Source organism: Epinephelus moara, chromosome 21, assembly GCF_006386435.1.
Source record: "Epinephelus moara isolate mb chromosome 21, YSFRI_EMoa_1.0, whole genome shotgun sequence".
NCBI classification, from domain to species: Eukaryota; Metazoa; Chordata; class Actinopteri; order Perciformes; family Serranidae; genus Epinephelus; species Epinephelus moara.
In genome coordinates this window covers 11,877,645-11,898,211 of record NC_065526.1, presented here as the reverse complement: position 1 = coordinate 11,898,211, position 20,567 = coordinate 11,877,645, and the positions used below count along the sequence as shown (strand labels likewise).

The following is a 20,567-nucleotide window of genomic DNA, read 5'->3' as shown; positions in this document are numbered from 1 at the left end:
TGAGCCTGATCTACACACACACACACACACACACACTCAGGTGTTTTCGCTCACTTCTCCTGATAAGACTTCTTCTCAGGTTATGCTTCATTGGCCTTTTTCAATGAAGACATTGTTGATTTTTATTTTCAAAATGTCTGCTGTGAAAAAAAGACCAATTGACCTAACACTTTTTTCTCCCATTGCACCTGTTTGGGTGGTAAAACTTACAACTTTAACATCAGTCACAAGTTAGGGAACGCAGGCAAGTGACCATCACCTGCCGAGAAAATGTTTATGCTGGACTCCTGGATGTGACATACATGGAAAGCTAGCATGATAGCTTACAAATAAATGCTAGCCAGCTTGCTAATAAAGACAGTGAAATAATATGTTATTGGTACATTTTCCAGTTTCTTTTGTTCTCTGCCTCTGTGCAAACTGTTTGTATTTTTGGTGGTCAGTATCATAAAATATTGGCTGGTTAGACACGGCAACGATCGATGTCTCCTCCATCTTAGCTCACTCCAAAAACAACAGCCAGTTAAAGTCAAACAGGGTCAACCAAATATATAATACTGCTTTGTTATGCCTCCACGTCTTTGATAGCCTTAGGCGTTATGTTTTGAGGTTGTTTGTCCATCTGTATGATTCTCATGAATGCAATATCTCAAAAATGCCTTGAAGGAATTTCCTGTAATTTGGCAGAAATGTCTCCTTGGACTTAAGGATTCCTTACACTAATTACAACAAAATTTCACCCAAATGTCCAACAGGATTTAATGATGAAGTGACGATATTTTAATACAAAAGGTCAAAGGTCAACTTCACTGAGACATCACAATGTTCTGTGATAACATCACACTTTTCTGTCCATTATTCAGCGTCATAACTCAGGAACAGAAGGGGAGACATTTGGTCAGATGCTGAATTGGTGAATCTTGGTTGTCCACCTTGAAACTGATTGTGTAGATTTTCTGTGCTGGTGGGAGGAAGATGTATGGGAGGCATTTATGTTTTTACACAATTTACTTGCCACTGAAAGTGAATGTTTTATTTGTCCAGTCGCTCGCATTGAATGGAAGTGAATGGGCGGCGAATATTCGCACATGTTGAATTTGCACGTGTGTGACTGTACCCCTATTGGTACATGCAGTTTGGTAATATAATGTACTGTACTTGTGCAGCTCTGCCCAACTATAACTTGAGCAGAGGTTGCATTGAAATAAAAATACCTTTGCAGGTGTGCAGGGGCTTTAAGTCTCTGGACTGGTATAAAAATGTCTAATTTGATGTAATGGTTAATTGTATTGGGTCATATTTAAATCCCTATTTAATTCATACAGTGTATTCTGACAAACACATTAAAGGTCACAATGATAAGCTGTGATGGAGATCGCTATCCTCTCAATATCTGTATTTGTAGACCATCACGTGTTGGAATTCAAAGAGCATATCTTTGCACTAATGTAAGGTATACCTTGTTTTTCTGGGTTTATACATTACGTACCCATGATTACTTATACTGTGATTAAAGACTTTATCTATTCATATGTATCTCTGATTTTAAAACCAAACCGTACCTCTAATACAGTGACGCTTTTGTAGAGCACACTTGTACTGCAACACCTGCACACAGAGGTGCTGTGACACTTTGACATGAAGGTATTAATCTGCCTTAAGAATCCCAATTTGTTCCTTAACATATGCTCGGCTCATTAGGTTGCCATTCCTGGAGGAAGTGATCACTTTATTAATAAGTGTACAGTAACACACTGTTGAACACCTTAATACTTCCTGAGTGCCAAGTTTTGTGTGTTCAGTGTCACAGAAAGACGGACGGACAGACAAACAGACAATCAAACTGACAGCCAGCAGCTGATGCGTGGGTATGCTGGAGGGCTTAGTTATGGATTTGCAGAATTTGCAGTATTATCTCTCTGAGGAGCAGCTTCCCCTCTGCATAATGGATGAGAGGGACGAGGGGATCAGACTTTTTATGTCGAACAACAAAGAGCTGGACGGATTTTAATGGGGAGAGAGAGATGGTGGTGTGTGTTTAACTATGAGCTTACACATCCAGGGGTCATTGAAGGTCACGCCAGGCATAAGTAGCCAGGGGGCATTTCATGTATATATGACATATTTTAAATCATATGTTTGGTTTCTGGTATTATACAAACCATTTAGCAGTTATTTTCCTGTCTGGGGATTAGTTAGTACATATTGCTGGTGTTGAAAAAACAAAAATATATATATAAAAAATCTTCCTAATCACTTTGCAGAAAATCTAGCCTCCGCACTTTTTGGTGAAACACACTCATGTGTGATTTTCAGATTAATTTTATTTTGCCTTGAACATTTGGAGATAAGGTAACATCACTGTGCCCAAAATTTCATCTCTAATGAATGATTCATGTACAAATCAAATTTAAAACCACAAAGCCTTGATTCAAGTTATCAGAGTTGTTGTGCAGTGTCACCATAGTTTGGTAAATCTATGAAAAATTAAACTGCGCTGTTACTGTATCATTCCTCATAGTGCAAAACTAGGACATTTTCAAATTCTCCACAGACCGGCTTTAAGTGATTTAAACCAGTGAACCAAGCTGTCAAAGAAGGCTATTTCTTCAATAAGAAAAGTGACATTTGAGAAACTCTGCAGCTACTTATGCTCTTAAATTGCTATTTGATCTTACAGACAAACAACATTGTTTGATGGATCGCACAGCTTCGAGCTTGTTGGAAGAGAAAATGCATTAGCATAAATCTCTGGTTTCACTTCCTATATTTGTCCTCAAAAAACTGCCTCGGCTGCCATTTTTATAAACAGACAGACAGACAGCCTCTGCTGTCAGATTAAAGTTAGATCAAACCTTAAACATTTTGAAGCCACAGCAAAAATGGGACTGATGCAAAAAAAAGTCCCACACTACAGCACCACCCTGCAACTTGCTTTATTGATAAACCTCGATTTAGTCCAGAGTAGAAATGAATGTTTGTTTTTGCAGCCACTCCTCAGTCTGTCAAGTGAAACCAAGGTGAGCAGCACTGTCTCCTGAAAATTCTGTTTGTATACAACTAATGTAAAACAGTAATACTTTGTGAGGGAAACGCATCAACGTATCTGGCAAGTCGCAAAAATGTTGATACTGAATGTATCTGTAAAATGTTCACTGACTACATATTGTTTTCTGCCAAAATAGGGAAAGCTGCAGCACTGTAAATACACTAACTTTTTTATGAACATTTAACTGAAATCACGATCTTTCTCTTACCTCAACTTTGTTCCTGAAACCTAAGACAACCATCATCACAATCTCACCCTAACCTAAACTCCCTAACCGCACCCAAAGTGTGTTTGTTGCCAATACCTAAGACAGGTGTCTCGACATGAATCCAAAGTTCTGGAGCCAAGGTCTTTCACTCTGTACGCCCACCATCCTCACCAACCACCTCCTGGCTGGATCCCACCGATCCCAGCTGACATTGGCCGAGAGGTGGGGTACACCCTGGACAGGTCACTGGACTATCACAGGGCTGACACATAGAGACGGACAACCATTCACACTCACATTCACACCTACGGACAATTTAGAGTTATCAGTTAACCTGCATGTCTTTGGACTGTGAGAGGAAGCCGGAGTACCTGGAGAAAACACACACTGACTCGGGAAGTAGAAGCAGACTCCACATGGAGGGGCTCCCCCACCCTGGGAGGAACCCTCTTGCTGTGATCTGACAGTGCTAATCACTGCATCACAGTGCCGCCACAGTTTAACATACAAACAGAACTTCTACTGTAGGAGAAAGGGTTATGTCACGATAATACAATATCCACTTTTCGTGGTCAGCAGTGATACCCCTTTATTCAACGTCATCGAAAAAGGTTTCTCTCCTGGTTCCTGCACTTTACTTTGAAATATTTGGAGAATTTCAACCAAAAAATGACTTAGTTCAAAACCCGAAAAGTTTGTTAGCTGTAATGAAAAACAAAAAGCAGATTTTTCTTGACCTGAAATGTGACGACATGTTACATTCGGCGGATTAGAAAGTCGTCTACGTGGGGCGCGGGTGGCTTAGTGGTAGAGCAGGCGCCCCATGTACAAGGCTGTTGCCGCAGCGGCCCGGGTTCGACTCCAGCCTGTGGCCCTTTGCTGCATGTCACTCCCTCTCTCTCTCCCCCCTTCACACTTGTCTGTCCTATACATTAAAGGCTAAAAAGCCCCAAACAATATCTTAAAAAAAAAAAAAAGTCGTCTACATCTTCTTACCATTAATAGTTGGTCCATGCTTGTTTTTTTGATAAAAACAAATATCTGGTAATCAGTGCGTTCTGCCATCTTGCACCAAAGTATTTTGAGCATTATACCAGTGGCATAAAATGGTCCTAAAATGACAATAGCTTTTATCGTAATCATTTTTGGGACAATATATCATCCACCGAAAGTAGCTATGAGGCATCGACAACAGTCTGAAATGAACGTTTTGTATGAGGCCAAAGGTCGTTTGAGTTTGATCTGTCTGACACATTTCGCTCTTTACAGCCACTGACCTTTTTCAGTGTTTTCAGCGTTTTGCTTCGAACTAAGTAGCTGTAAAGATTTGAGCAAATAGTTTGAGGTGAGTTTAAACTTAAAAGGAGCTTTCTTTGTGCTCCCTCGCTGTGAGTTTTAATAGATTTCTGCAGTCCTGAGGTATATCTGTTACTCTGGGTCCAGAAACCCCCCACAGTGGTGAAAGAAGATTACATGCCCTCCATTTACAATGATAAAGTGATATTTCATTGATCCCTGTGGAGAAATGTTCCTTTTGCTTGCTTTTTTTCCCCACAGAGAGGTTAGAGAGCACAGCAGCTCAGCAGCCCTGGAGCTGGTAGGGTATCTGTTGTTGCTTAAGGCTTCTTCAGCAGGGTGGACCGCTGCCAAAATGAGGGCTTGAACCCAGATCCTCCGGTCAGGTCCATCCTCTCTGCTGACTACTCCACCAAATTTATGGCTATACTTAAACTGCTTTGAAGGAAAAGCAATGCAACGTGCTATTTCTCCCTCATGCAGCCTTTTTGTAAATGGAGACAATGGAAGAGAGACAAAAGAAGAGATTAGACGTATATCAAGCCAACCTTACATTCTGCAAATGCATAGGGAAGGATGTAATAACACTCAAAGGGCTTTTAGCGTGTCTCCCTCAGTGAGAGAATGAGGACAAATAGGGAATGTAAAGGGGATAGGACTGTCTGTATTCTGCTCACACCCTGTTTGAATTACGATACTGTACCCACCAACATGGACGCACATCACTGTGTAAACCAGGACTAATGACCAGCTCATCTTGTGTTCACATTTGAATGGCAGCAGACGCCCACACACTTTCTTTATGAACAACACGTCTTCAGCAGAATGCATCCTTTCAATCTGAACTCTAATGAGATCTGCAACCCTCCTGCTCTTGCTGCCTCTTTTCTTTTTTTTTCTCCCTCCTCACAGATGTTGATGACTGCCAGTCCGAGCCATGTGAAAATGGAGGCACTTGCATTGACAAGATTGATTCATTCCTCTGCCTGTGCCTGCCCAGTTATGGAGGAGACACATGTGAGAAAGGTGAGAGCGAGCATACTGCATCAGAGCACCGCCGTGTGCAGCCACAGCAGTGAACTTGCTAGGGTTCTCGGTCATCTGATACTTGCAGGAAAAGGTTTGTCGCAAGCTGTGCTGTGTGTGGAAATAATCCTCATCAGTGTGCAGCATCTGTTACAGCTGTATGTCATAACACTGTATCACAGAGATGCATCTCTTGGCAGCTATCAGACACAGTGTATCTGTGTGTGTCACAGGGCTGCAGGGTGACAGATACTGACTGAAACTCCTGCAAGCACGACAATAGACACACTGTTTTCCAAGCATCAGTTTTCAGTCAGCATCCTGCATACAGTGCATGCACACAGGCTCATATGTCCAAGATATGTGTTTGGTGTTTTTATGGTTCAAGAAAATTGCTGTGACTGTATAATGCATTGTACGAAGTTTAAAGGTGCTCTGTGGATTTTTGTTCAGGGTTGGGTGTTGTTTGAGTTTTTTCCTGACGCTGGTGCTAATACAACACTTTAAAAAGGGTACCACCACAACAGTGCCTAAGCTGAAAATTTAAACAAAGTAGAGCACAAAATGATGGTGAATTTATTGCAAAAGCAAATTCATCCTTGAAGTTTTATTTATACAGCACTTTCCGAAACTGAAGATAAAAAGTGTTCTGTAGGATACAGAAAATGGGAAAGAGGGAAATAAGACAATACATAAAAACAAGCAGGATTAAAGGGACAACCCACAAAATAAAATGTCTAAAATTAAGACGTCAAGTCAAATAAAGCGTGCTTTGGAGGTGCTGGTTGGCAGATTTTGTGAACGTTGGATTGAGCCAGGCCAGTTGTTTCCCCCTGTTTCCAGTCTTTATGCTAAGCTTCTGTAAGTGTATTAAATAAGTGAGTAAATAAAAGTCACAACCAAAGATGGGAGGGCAGAGAAACAAGCCAGGGAAAACACGCAGGCAGATGGCAGTGTTGTTAAATACAGTACAAAATAGTTAAATGGAAGCGATCTGATATCAAAGTCAATCAGATCAGGATTAGCATGAGGTAATCAGAGAGGCCTGCGACAGCAATCAACCCACCAATATGGGGCCGGCAGCCCATAATATGCATACATAGCATGAGGCAAAACACAAGTGTGTCTGTTTGGTAGGTGGCGCTTATCACGTCCCATACCACACACTCACACCAACGTGCACACAAGCGCTGATTCATCACCTCACTGGTTTCAGCCATCTCCGGCTCCAGATATGTCCTCCTTATGTGTGTGTGTGTGTGTGTGTGTGTGTGTCCCTGCCTTGCACTAGTAGTAATGAGAATTAATGAATATCTAACCTTTCCAGTTATAAATGAATCCACAGGCTTTGGTGTTATTAATGAATACTAATAGTGCAGGGAGAGGGCCACATGTGCTGTGAATTGAAAACGAGCCTGTGTAATTACAGTTCATATATTTAGCTTCTCAAGATGCCAGAGTCATATATTTTAGTCTTTATTTGCCAAATGGGATGCAACGCTCGGTTTAAAAAAAGCTTCCTCTCTCCTCCCATCTTATACAGACCATTTTATCTTACTTGGTGTTCCCGCACTTAACTGCGCTTTCATGTGCCCTTCAAGAAATTATTTCAGCTTCTCTCACTTCCCCTCCTCTTTTCTCTTCATCTTCACAGACGTAGAAGGTTGCGAGCACGGTTGGCGAAAGTTCCACGGCCACTGCTACAGGTAGAAATGATGAAAAACTGTGCTGTTGAAATAAATATATTTACCTGCAACCACAGGTGCCTCATCTCTCTGCATTACTCTTTTATACCCTGGAGTTATCTGTGATATACTCACCGCAGCACTCTGTACCATTTAAAGTTGTCTTGCTGCGTAATGCATGAAATATGTATTTTTATATCCACTTTCACTGCGCTGTCCCACAGGTACTTCACCCACAGACACACCTGGGAGGACGCAGAGAAAGACTGCAGAGAGCACAGTGCCCACCTCAGTAGCATCATCTCGGCTACTGAGCAGGAGTTTATCAATGGTATGTGTGTAATTCTTTATTAAACAGCCTCCACATAACACACTTGTACAAATATTCACAAAGCCAAGTCTTTATCTATTCAAAGCAAAGACAAGGTGTTATGCATGAAACTGAGGCAGGAAACAGAATAAAAACTAAGAGTTAATTTATCTTATTTCCTTAGTCTTGTGGATTTGTTATTCTACTGTTTGATGCAGGGAAGACAAAGCAAGATGAGGAAGTGAGTCACAAATAACATTATGTACGAATGGAGAGATACAGAAATAGAAGGTGGAATAATGAAGAGGGCGAAGAACAGGTTCAAACAGATTGAGACAAGAGCGAGAACATGTTGTCTTGTTGTTTTTTACAGGTCTTGGTCATGACAACGCCTGGATCGGTCTGAATGACCGCACAGTGGAGGAGGACTTTCAGTGGACTGACAGCAACGATCTGGTCAGTGATCGGTTTTGAATTGAGCCGTCAACTCCAGTTACAAAGTCTTGAAGGATTACTTCACCCCCCAACTGAGTATTTGAATATCAGTTGCTCACCACATGTTACACTGAATTCAGGAAGAAACCTTTTCTTGCATACCTCCACAGTGAAAGAAGAATCCAAAAATGGAGAAAATTGTTGATGAATTGAAGTCATAGGGGGCTGCATTTAAAGCAAGACTCCATTGACAAAAACAATCATTTTAACTCACAGAACACGGGAGCTGGTGGTCTACGGCTGCCTCTATTATTGTGTGACCTTGATAAATCTAAATCAGTGGTTCCCAACTGGTGGGCCGCAGTCGAAAAGTGGGTCGTGGGTCCATTCTGAATGGACTGCAAGTGACTCACGAATATGTCAAGTTTGAAATACAACAAATTTTTGGTGCATAGCTTTAATTTTGAAGTGCCATTTCCTGCTGTAGAGTGAGTGACTAAAAGACAGCTACTTGACAGAGGCACCAAACTAGCTAACCGCGACATGGCCAAATGCAAGTAAGACGCTGAATATATTAAACTGTGTGGACCTTGGACTAATGACTAAGGAGAAATCCGGATCCTGTGACTGGACCAGTTGGGAACCACTGATCTAAATTATCCCTTTAAAACACTTTGGTCACATAATAACTCAAACAAACTAACTGATCGGACATTCGTAGACCAGCAGCTCCTGTGTTCAGCGATGTAAAATTGCAGTTTTTGTTAATGGAGTCTCGCTTTGAAGAGTTTTAGATAGTGAGGTTTTAGCAAAAATGCATCTGTTTGAGTAGTACTGAGCATAAGACTGGATAAATGAGACTTGGATTGTACTGCACGAGTTGTGTGAGAATTTGTAAAAGGGTGTTTTGATATATTTTTGCTGTTGTTAAACGCGAACCCCTGTGACTTCAATTTATCAAGGATTTTCTGTTTTGGATTCTTCGTTCACTGTGGAGGCATGCAAGAAAATCAAAGTTTGTAAGTTTCTGTTGATTACCTTAATGACTAAATTAGTAATAATCAAAGCTAAAGTATTGATAAAAAACATCCTTAGTTATAATTATTATTGATTAAATTATAACACTCAAGAATGATTGATCGGATTTGATAGACAGCCTTCCAACATCAGCAGACAACCCCACAACTGGCACCAGATTTGTGACTAAAATGTTGCTAAATCCTGAGCTGGGAAGAAGTACTTCAAACCAGTGAGCACATAGAAAAACACAAATTAAGAATCTCTTGTGGAATAGCCAAAACTGCTCTTACATTGGCACAAAGTTTTGTATTCACAGAGGACCCAATTGCTCATAGTAAGAAACCGAAAGAGAAAATTTGTTTTCAAGGCCTTCAAAGCTTTTCATTTTTAGCATTTTAATTTAAGCTCTGTCCCCATTTATGTGCAAGATTTCATGTTTCATATTTCCTCTTAAAATGTTCATCTCTGCTTTAAACAAGATTGGAGCCTCCCAGTCTGATGGTGCTGACAAATGAAAGCAACTGCGGCTGAATTCTGTTGTTTTCCTGTCGTGCAGGTATATGAGAACTGGAGGGAGAGCCAGCCGGATAACTTCTTTGCGGGTGGGGAGGACTGTGTGGTGACCATTGCCCATGAGGACGGCAAGTGGAACGACGTGCCCTGCAACTACAACCTGCCCTACATCTGCAAGAAAGGCACAGGTACTGAAATACTGCCGGACTCAGTGTAACCAAACAGCACACCAAAAGCTTGTTTGACACGTTCAGGTCCAGTGTGACTTTGTCAGCAAATCAAAGCCCAATCAATTCACGAGGAAAGATTTTTTTTTTGCTGTCCTTATACAATGTGGTTGCGTGTGTGTTATTTCTGACCAGCTGGCCACCTGTTAGTCATCACTGCTCATCATCAGTTTTTGTGCTCTTAATGCAGAAAAGATTGGTCAGACTTCAGTAGTCGTTTCATATCACTTGCACCCTTTCTGCATTACAGAAGTATTTCACTGCTAGAAACAGTTTTCATAAAACTGGGCTGTCTATGCAGCAGAAGGACACAAATACTTATGAAACTGGTGCTACATGACCAGAGAAAACAGAGAAAAGGGCTGTGGCAGCCGCTTCTGTTCAAGAGGTAGAAAACCTGCAGCTACCAGAATGCACTGTGCTGCACTGAACCAATAAACTCTTGTGCTGGTGGGTGACGTAATGCCATTTGGTTTTGGCTTGTCCGAAAAACAATATGGCAGCCAGCTGGTAACAAATAATCTCATATTATAGTTAAAGAGTAAGCTAAAATGTGTTTCTGAAAATATTTAGGTGAGAAAACACCTTAAGAGGTCATACACATGATCGCCAGCTTTCAAGAGTGCAGCGGCAGGTTGCATCTGAGGTTGCTAAGCAACCTTAACAAGCACCATATCATAGCCTATTTACCTGAAATCCTGAGTGCAGAGCTGATCTTCCTTAGTGTGTAGGCATATCATCAGAGGGACAGATGAAAAGCTCTGAGAACTCTGCATCAAAATGATCAACATTTTCATATTTACCACAGACTGAATATTTACAGATGAAGGGAAAGATATCTGGCTGTGATTGGTTGTTTCTCATCACATGACATGCAGCATGTGCCGCTGTGTTCCAAAAGTTGAACTCTGTTTATCTCAGGGCGCAGCCATCGCACCCTGAGAAACAGGCACTCTCCCCTAAAAGAATCTTGCTTTATATTTGATCAGTGCTGGCTAGTTTCAGTGTTCGACCTCATTTTTTTCAGCCTCCGCTTTTACAGTATGGTGCCCACTTCGTGTTCACAGATTCTCATAATACAGCTAAACAGTGCACTAACATGTGTTTCCAAAAACAATTTAGATGAGAAATAGGCAATATAGTTACAGGATCTTGGTTTATGTTTAATCAGTGCTGCCTAATCTTACAGTTAGATCTGATTTTGAGAGAGACAGAGGGGGATGGCTCTCTCTCAATCTGCTTCTATACTCTTTGTGTCTGTGGTGGTGGCAGGTGTACATGAAACAGCCCTAAACAACCCTAGAGCCAGCTAAAATCTGCCAGATGACGCAGGGAGATCTGCGTCTTGGCAAGATGAAGGGAAGTTTACCCTAGTTCATTTCAACATACTACCCACATTGGTATGATACAAAGCTGGTTGAAAATCGGCAAGATATCTCTTTAAAGGCCACAGCTGCAGATGCTCCAAAAAAAAGAAAAAAAAGAAAAAGACGACGAACACAATCTTAAGTGAAGATTGTGATTCAGTCTCAAACCTGTATTGATTTCTGAGAGCAATATCAATCTCAATCTTCCTCTTATTGCCGTCTCCCTCCTCGGGGCTCACTTACACTTGTCCAGACAGCAGAAGCGTTAGTTGCAGTTATTGCCAATTACCGTCTTGTTCACAAATATGATCCGAAATTCCTCTGAGCCAGTTTGCCAGGTTCTCCTAACACTCTCCCACACCTTCCCTCTGTGACCCGACTCAGACAGCCTCAGTGTGAGTGCAGTGAGCTTGTAGGATGCAAAGAAAAGCTAAAGACCAGGATGCACTGCAGAGACGGAGGATGGTCAGGAGGAGTTAGAATAGGATGGATAAAGATGGAAGAGGACATGGAGAAAAGGATTAAGTAGTTTAAGAGTGTTTGTTTGTCTGGCTGTGGGCTCGTGGCTCTGTGGTTTGGCTGTACTCCCTGTCTACTGCAGAGACCCATTACCTCCTTCTGGCCTCAGCACAGCTATGCTCAACATTCAGACACAGCAACAAGGCTGCCATCTACAGGTCAAACACATCCACAATATTGTGCCTTGAAAATTTAATTTGGTCAGAACGGAGCAATATGGACAGCGTACAAATATTTGTCTCTTTTGCTGTAGTCTATTTATATAACAGATGCATAATAAGTGGACAGCTATGATACGGGGATTTTCAATACTGAGGGTCATACAAATTTTAGATTTTTGACACCATATACATCTCAGGATTTATGTGAGATAGAAGCTGAATATATACCAATGTTCATCTGTATGATTTATACAGTTTGATCTGATGATTTTCTGCAGTGTTGTGTGGGACCCCGCCCGCAGTGGAGAACGCCCATTTGATAGGTCGGCGGAGATCTCACTATGACATCCATGCAGTGGTACGCTACCAGTGCTCTGAGGGCTTCTTTCAGCGCCACATCCCCACCGCTCGCTGCCGGGCTGACGGGAGCTGGGAGAGACCCAGGATCATCTGCACAAAGTGTGAGTGTTAAGTGTCTATTTTGATCCTTTGTCATGTGTCATGCATGTAAACGCTCTTTTTTACAAAGTGGTTGGAGGTTAAAGATTATCAGTATTGGTTTTTTAATCAGTTGTAATCAATTAATTGCTCATTTGATAACCTTTTAAACCCTTTGCAAATTGTCATTGTAAATAATTTGTTTATGTTGGCTTTGTGGTTGCATGTAGCCCCATTACTGGTCTTTAGGTGTTATGATGCTCATATTCAGAGCAATTTACAACAGAGTTAGTGTAGCAGTAAAATGTGATTCATTCCTTTTAGTCACTAAAATTAGAATTAACTCAACTCACTTGTCACTACATACTGGCCACAATGCTTTATAAATGTTATAAAAAAGATTTAAAGGGTAACTTAGTATTTTTCAAAGTGGCCCCTATATACATGTTTTTGTGTCTAAGTGACTATTGGAGACAATGATTTTTTAAATTGGTCCAATCTGGACAAGTGAAACAGGCTGCAGTGTATCCACTCGGGGCATTTGTGCATTGGCTTTTACGTCCGCTAAAAGTTTTTGCCACTGACAGGATCAGATTATTATTATAAGTGTCTGACACCATTATGGAAAGGACCCTACAGAGATAGATCTTTTATTAAAAGTAAGATTGCGTCTTTTCAGCTGGGAAACAGCCCCAAAATCACTACCGTCAAACCCACCAGACTCCATTTAAATAAACAGGAATTTTAGCTTATATAGAACCAGCATGATTTCACATCTGACTGGGCGAATTTAAGATTTATTTTAACCAAACTAGAGTTGGTGATTGTTGGAACAATGGAAATACAAACCAAGATGGTTCGGTGAGTTTTATTTTGTTTCTTTTGAGGTTGAATGAAGTGAGTTTTGTGATGATAAAATTACTGTTTATTTACATGGAGTCTGGTGGGTTTGACGATGGCGAATTCGAGGCACTTTCTAGTTAGACGAAAAGGATCATACTCTATAACAAGACATCTATCTCTGTGGGGTCCTTTCCATAATATTGTCAGATACTTAAAATAATCATCTGAGCCTGTCAGCAGCAAAAACAAGCACTTTAAGTGGATGTAAACTGACAGTGCACATTTGAATTTATTGAAAGGATAACCCCTTGAACTGTAGCATCTCATTTCCAAGGACAGACACAGACACAAAAACACACAGACAAAACTGCATTACATCACAAACATACACTACAAATACAGACATCTTGCTCACCATCTTCCACCCACACCGCCTGCCCTCAGCTGGTGTACATAAAATTAGAATTGGACATCATGACCTCTAATAGTTACATAGCAGTTTTCAGTATGACATTTTAAAAACATGAACAGGTTGTTTTGAGATATGAATATAAGGAAGTCCTAAGGCAGTGGAAAGAGATAACAGATCTGAAGAAAAGAAGAAGATTAAACCAGTCAGATGGAGCTTTGTATTGGAAAGACCTTCGTCCAACTTCTTTGAAAATCCTGGGGACAAAGGAAAAGGGTTATTGCATATGTCTGAGTGGATATGAGGAATTATATGGAGTCAAAAACTGTTTCATATAACGAGGGGCAATTGAAATGAACACATTTGAAAATGAATTGAATCCAGTGAAATTGCCTTCTATATTTAGGCTGCAGCCAGTTCACTGATTCATACATGACGCAATGGTGAGTTCAACATGGACACCTAACAGCATAGCGATGTAGAGAATTATACATTAAAGGGTTTAAGATGAGTGTCAAATGTGTTTTGATAGACAATGTCAGTATAATCAATGATAGGTAACTGTGAAATTATTCTTTTCCTGATCTGAAATGTGAAACAATTAATTGATCGATAGAGTGAACTCAGACAACCAGACACTCTTTTAATAATAAAGTGAATATGGGGCTTAAAAGAGAGGTCTGGGTCGATCCAAAGTCCAAGATATTTGAACGAACCTAGTTGTGTATCTACCACAGTATATGTACAACATAAAACCCATTTGTTTCCCTCCTTTAGCCCGGCGATCACACCGGTACCGACGCCACCACCACAGTCAGCACAACGAACGCCGCGGCCACAGGAGACACGGAGGAGAGGGACACAAGGCCAGAGAGGACGCACACAGCTACTACTGAACCAAATAATATAACATCTGCAATGCCTAGGTGCTAACCATGGCCCATAAATAAAGACAGTAGTTCACATCACCCTCATTTCCTTTCCTGCTTCTACAGTTTATCTCCATAACCTCTATATCCCCGAGTTTGGGTGTTTTGATGCTTCTTTTTGTTTTCCTGCTTCCTTTAACCAAGGTCCATGCGAACACTAACTATAACACTAACTCTTATTAACGCCCTCCCTCCATAACATCTCAGTACAGTAAATCCTCCTCCTGTATATGAACTAAAACCCTCCCTCGGTCTGTCAGACTGACAGCAGTGTGTGAGCGTGTGTGAGCGTATGCATGTAAGAGAGAAACTTAGAAAAGTGCGGAGTCACTTTTTTTTGCAAAGGTCTGCTTGTTCTACATGAAAAATGACTCTCATCCTAGTATTCTGTTTACAAAGCACAGATGTAATTGATGCAAGATAGCATTCAGTCCCTGGTGACCCTGAGCTTTTTGTATGTGTACCGTAGCTGTTACTTTTTCCATAGAGCACCTGAATAGCTGGTCTGTTTTATTCTACTGACATGCTTTTTTCTAATATTTGCTATGTTTTTGTGTTATGTTACTATTTATTATGAATTGTTTGCTAGTGAAGATGCTTTCTTTTTTTACTTATACTGCAGAGAGCCGATGTAACATCATTTTTCTATTCCAGTATGTAAGTCCAACAACGAACAATAAACTAAATTAATCATTTGATTGCCACTAATCTCTGTATTGTAAATATTGTGGTGTTTGTTATTGGCTGATCCCTGATCAATAGCTGGACCTTGTCTAATCAAATAGATCCCCCCTCCCAACCTCATAAGCACTCTCAGCTAATGAATATGTCCCGTTGGCATAGATAGTGTGGATGGGATTATACAATACTTTCTGAGATAACCACTTGATTGTATCTGAATTGCTAAATCTTTCAATCTTTGCACGGCTATATATTTACATGATGGGTAGAATGTCACTATTTTTTGTCTTTGGTCCCTTTGATATTTGATCGGTCATCCACTTTTTTGGTGTTCTTATGACTTTTTGTCCTGCTGTTGTATTCCATTCTTAATAAAGTGAAAAAATGAACAACAGCACTTCTGATTGTTTTTATTTTATTTTTTAACTCAAGCATTTATCATGCGCATTTTTATTAGCCATGTTAGCACTACAATATTTTGGATGGATTACCATGAAATGTGGTAGATATTCATGGTCCCCAGAGGATGACCACTAATAGAGTGCTGCAGTCCTTAAACTTAGAAATTATTCAGTGCTTCTGGACTTCTGGTTCCCTTGTGCTGAACAAGGAAACTCCTTCACCTCCATTACAGCTTTGTTGTGTCCATACTCACACGCTCATAAACTATAATCAAACTTTCCAACTTGTAGCTATTTTTCAGTTGTAGTTAAATTGGAAGCTTCATGTTGGTGATGAAGTCATGCGATCATGGTCTACGTCTTGTTCGTTTATAGCCTAACGTTAGCTTTTCTGGCAATTGCATCTTCGCAGTGGTGATCCCAGGCAAAGACGCTCATCAAGGCCCAAGCTGTCCAACAGTAGCTGGAAGGGGCCCCACCAAGGGGAGGTTTGGGGCAGCGGTAGTGGACTGCAGTGGTTCCCAACTGGTCCAGCAACGGGGTCCAGACTTCTCCTTAGTCATTAGTCCATCTTAGTCTAATACATTCAGCATCATACTTGTGTTTGGACATGTTGTCAGGCTAGTTTACTGCCTCTCTCAAGTAGCTGTCTGTTAATCACTCACTATATAGCAGGAAATGGCACTTCAAAATAAAAGCTCTGTGCTGGAAATTCAGTGTACTTAAAAACTTTTTACAAACATGACATGTTTGTAGGTCACTTGCAATCCATTCAGAATGGACCTGCGACCCACTTTTGGACCATGACCCACCAGCTGGGAACCCCTGGTGTGCTTTATAGTGACTTATGGGACAGTTGTCATTGCAAAATGTGCCAATATCAGAGGCAATCAGGGGCCCCGTTTCCTAATTGTTGTCTTTTTGCATCTATGCTTAAAACCTTTTTTAAAAAAGTTGTGTTCATCTGTAAAAAAAAAAAATGTTGCTGCAACAGTGTAGGTCAAGTTTCATAAACTTTAGTTTGCCATAGAGCTTATTTTCTGCAATAAAAAAACAAAAAACATTGGGGCATCCAGTAGGCTAGTTCACCTGGTAGATTGGGCACTCTATATACAAAGGCTATGTCCTTGCCGCAGCGGCCATTGGTTCAATTCCAACCTTTGGTACTTTGCTGCATGTTGTCCCCTCCCTCTTTCCCACTCACACTCATCCTGTCCTATCTAAAAAAAGGCAAAAAAGCTAAGCTAAAAAAGTTAAAGTCATTGCTGCAGTACTCTGACTTTGGTGATACCTGGCTGACCACTATGAGGAAATATGTTATTTTGAGTATAAGATCTCAACAATACTGAATGGATTGTCATAAAATTTGGTACAAAGATTAATTGTCCTTACAGTATGAATTATTACATATGTGATTCCCCCATTTTCCCAACCATAGCATCACCATCAGGTCAAAACTTTAATTTGTCCAACAGAACAACATTCAGGTAGCTGAATGTAGCTTGTGTATGGTGCTGATTAGCAAATGTTAGCAACCTAAAACAAATATGGTGACCAAGATATAACCTGCTAAACATCAGTGTGTTAGCATAATCACATTAGCATTAGCATTTAGCTAAAACACCCCTGCCTAGCCTCACACAGAGCCAGCAGCATGGCTGTGGACTTTAGTCTTGCTTCAGTGGAGTGTGTACAGATCCCATAATCCATTACTTTGAGACAGGAAAGTGCTGTTGTGTTTAGAGATTGTTTCTATCGTGTCACCTTGGTACGCCAGCAGATGAAACTCGATCAAACCCCTTTATTTTGGCTTTATCTTTCTGAGCTTTGCTGCTCACTTCATATTGCACTCTACACAGCCAGCAATAGTTTCATCCTGTTTGCTTCACAAGGCAATTTTCTCATCTCTGTTGTGTCTGTGAGCAGAATATTTTAAGAGAGAAGGATGGCCCACCAGGTGAGTGGGACATAGAAGACTGTTTGCCAGAATGACTCACAAACCAACAGAAACCCTGCTGTCAAAATAACCATCCAGTTTTCTTCTGGTGAATTACAGTTTGATTTTAATCTGATATTGCAGCCACAGAAGTCAATCTAAGGTTCTTCCCTCTGTGGTTCTTTGCTTATCTCTGAACGGGATTAATTTAGGGCTATATCTTGGATTTAATAACACTTTTAATAAGTCCAGGCAGCCCCTCCGGCCCCGTATGAGAAACAAGGAAACTCAGTAACATTTTCTGTTATCTTGATTTTTTGTTTGTTTTTCATTTAAAACCACTTGGATGCCTAGTGTTTTTCTACTTGTCTAAAAGCTGATTTTCTATTACTTTCCTCTCCTCTGCCATATTGCAAAAACGTGTTAAATTGCTTTATTCATTCATGTATTTCCTAATGTCGCAATTGCCAAATCCATGGACGGCTGACTGGCATGTCTCGTGATCATTCGTGCTGCTGCTGTGTGTGACAGTTCACCTAAATCCAGGGTTCACCTCTTATCAGCAGCCTCAGCAGAGTTAACTGGGCCGGCAGTTCACCCTAAGGGTTCACCGCACATAGGGCACGATGACATCACCATCCAGAGACAATATTGACAGTGACAACTTTATTATTTTAAAGTGCAGACAGACATCAGCTAAGGCACTCACAGATAATACTCAAATAATCTGTACCCCATACAAAAACAAGCCCAATTCAGTGCTCCGTTTGTTTTTATTGTACAAAATAAAGTGGATTATGAAACATGGAAACTTCTGAGATTCGGTTACAACTAGAGCTGAAATCGAATAATTTATTAGTTGATACACACGACTGCTTTGAACTGTTTCAGCTTCTCCAGTGAGAGGATCTGCAGCTTTTTTTCCCCATTTCATATAATTGTAAACTGAATATCTTTGGGTTTGAGCTGTTGGGTCAGACAAAACAATCTGAATATGTCACCTTTGGCTTTTGGAAATTGTGATGGACATTTTTCATTATTTTCTAGACTAAATTAATCAAACAATTAATCAGAAAGTAAGTAGGTAGTTGCGGCAGCGGTGACATAATGTAGGATCATCAAATATTTTGCACAATATAAAGGCACCATGTGGTGTATTTCCTTCATCAAATTCTCCACTTAAATAACATCTGCTATTATTTCCCCTAACAGAAACTCTTCAGCCTTCACAGTATTCAGTGTATCTTCTTCTTACATTCAGTTGAACAATGAAAACTGTGATCGTTTTCACCAACTGTCGATTTTAGATCAGTAAAAATAAACTTCAAGCTGTGAGTTATGATGTGGATTTCTGCTCAGAAACAAGAATAATGAGGACTGTCGCTTTCCAGTTGTGTGTTGCCAAACTGTGATCCAGTTAGAAGATTCCAACTGGGTATCTACATGAGTCACCTGAAAGCTGATCACAGTCCTCAACTTCCATCAACAGCCTTCTTATCAGGGTCCAATAGTCCATGCAGGGAGTGCTGTTGCAGCTGCTGCTGTGCGAGGTGACTGATTCTGAACAGTTGACTCAGAGAGTAACGTTTTTAGATTTCCTCTGGGTTAAAGCTTGAAAAATTGTGTGTTTAATGCAGTTTGTGCGCCAAAGAGAGTCCCCAGAAAACATTAGCCTTGTCACAGCGTGAAGTATTCCTCGACAGTCTGTGGCTGGTGTGTGGTCTAGTTTTTCTTCTTCTCGTTGTTGCTCTGTCCCTTGGGAATAGGTTTCATAAAATAAGCGGGGTTGGTGCGGCAGCGTAGGGCCAGAAGAGCCGGCACAGCAGCCAGCAGCACATTGAGGGTGATAACAGGCCACCATTTGTCTGCTGGGACTCGGTACGTGAAGGGAGTGCGGGAGTGCAGAGATGCTCCGATATGGCACCACTGGGTCTGAGAGAACAGCAGGAAGAAGTCAGCTTTATGCTGTATTTTGCTTTTTCAAGGAATATTAATAACAGCAAAGATATAACAGTTACCTGGGACATGGCCCCAGCGAAGAAGATGGTCCAGTCCAGCATCCAGGTGCAACCAGGTGTTTTCAGACCATAGATAAAGACAGTGAGCAGGGGCAGAGCATAGAACAAATACACCAGCATCTGCAGGAGAGGTACACAAAAAGATCACTCAGCATTTTGAACAAAAGCATTTAGTATGTTTAATTTAATTTGGTGTATTTCTCTCCAGACTGACCATAACCCTGGGAAAGCCAACTGGGTCTTTGAGGTAAGGCTCATACTGGTAAATGTAGGTGAAACAGGTGTCTAGAGGACAGTCCAACACCACCTGGAGCAGAGCAGGAGGAGCGAGTTATACTAGCAATACTGCACATGTGACCCAATGTCTCGCTGAGTTCATTCAGAAGCAGTAATGCTGGATATAAATACAAAAGCTCACAGGTAGTTTTACTCACAAAGCCTCTGAAGACAGAGAAGGCCATTGCTCCGAGTAACACAAGAGACAGAAGCAGGTCAACAGGTCGAGACAGCAGACTTTTCTTCTGCTCCCTTGAAATCTAGTAAATAAAGGAAAAATTTCAGTGCATGTACCATACATTCAATCACTTAAAGATTCTGTATATTACATTCGGAACACTAATAAAGCAGAAAACAAGCATTTGCTATGTAAGGATACAGTGGAGTAATAGTGTCCTGACCAGAGAATGAAGTTGCGCTCCCTCTGATTGTGTTGTAATCTGAGCTTCTCTGTTCTTTGTTGTGATAGACGATCCATGTTAGTGCATGGGAGTGTGTATCCCAGTGGCTAGCTAATCCCCGCCACTCTGCACTATATTCATATGGAGGTGATAGTGGCGATAGTGTTGTCACAAAGCTGTACGGTCTATGTGTTGGTCAAGAAAAATCTTTATCACAGCTCTTTTAAAAGGGAAATTTCGGTTTATTTCAACCTGTCTCCTATCGTCCTAAATTTGTTTCAAGTGACTAGTGACATAAAAATAATAGTTAGCATGTTAGCCGTTAGCCTAGATACAGCCGGGGCGCATTAGTAGCGTCAGACCTGTTAAAACGTAAGTGAACGGGCATCCCTTCAAGTGCAAAGTTAGTCCACTAACAA

At 40.9% G+C, this 20,567-nt stretch overlaps 2 protein-coding genes across 2 annotated transcripts in view; one reads left to right on the top strand and one right to left on the bottom strand.

Moving 5' to 3' along the window:
* Nucleotides 1–15,535, top strand: part of LOC126409027 (neurocan core protein-like) — a 64,895-nt gene extending 49,360 nt beyond the window's left edge. The window contains exons 14-20 of the mRNA XM_050074893.1: nucleotides 5,466–5,579; nucleotides 7,234–7,285; nucleotides 7,489–7,595; nucleotides 7,948–8,030; nucleotides 9,586–9,730; nucleotides 12,095–12,277; nucleotides 14,284–15,535. Coding sequence (XP_049930850.1) covers nucleotides 5,466–5,579; nucleotides 7,234–7,285; nucleotides 7,489–7,595; nucleotides 7,948–8,030; nucleotides 9,586–9,730; nucleotides 12,095–12,277; nucleotides 14,284–14,402 — 803 coding nt within the window. The 3' untranslated portion in view covers nucleotides 14,403–15,535. The remainder of the gene's footprint in view (nucleotides 1–5,465; nucleotides 5,580–7,233; nucleotides 7,286–7,488; nucleotides 7,596–7,947; nucleotides 8,031–9,585; nucleotides 9,731–12,094; nucleotides 12,278–14,283) is intronic.
* A 2,569-nt stretch (nucleotides 15,536–18,104) lies between these two features.
* The window catches only part of tm6sf2a (transmembrane 6 superfamily member 2a), a 7,637-nt gene continuing 5,174 nt past the window's right edge, over nucleotides 18,105–20,567 (bottom strand). The window contains exons 7-10 of the mRNA XM_050074905.1: nucleotides 19,906–20,007; nucleotides 19,686–19,778; nucleotides 19,472–19,591; nucleotides 18,105–19,385 (exon numbers count right to left, since the gene is read on the bottom strand). Coding sequence (XP_049930862.1) covers nucleotides 19,176–19,385; nucleotides 19,472–19,591; nucleotides 19,686–19,778; nucleotides 19,906–20,007 — 525 coding nt within the window. The 3' untranslated portion in view covers nucleotides 18,105–19,175. The remainder of the gene's footprint in view (nucleotides 19,386–19,471; nucleotides 19,592–19,685; nucleotides 19,779–19,905; nucleotides 20,008–20,567) is intronic.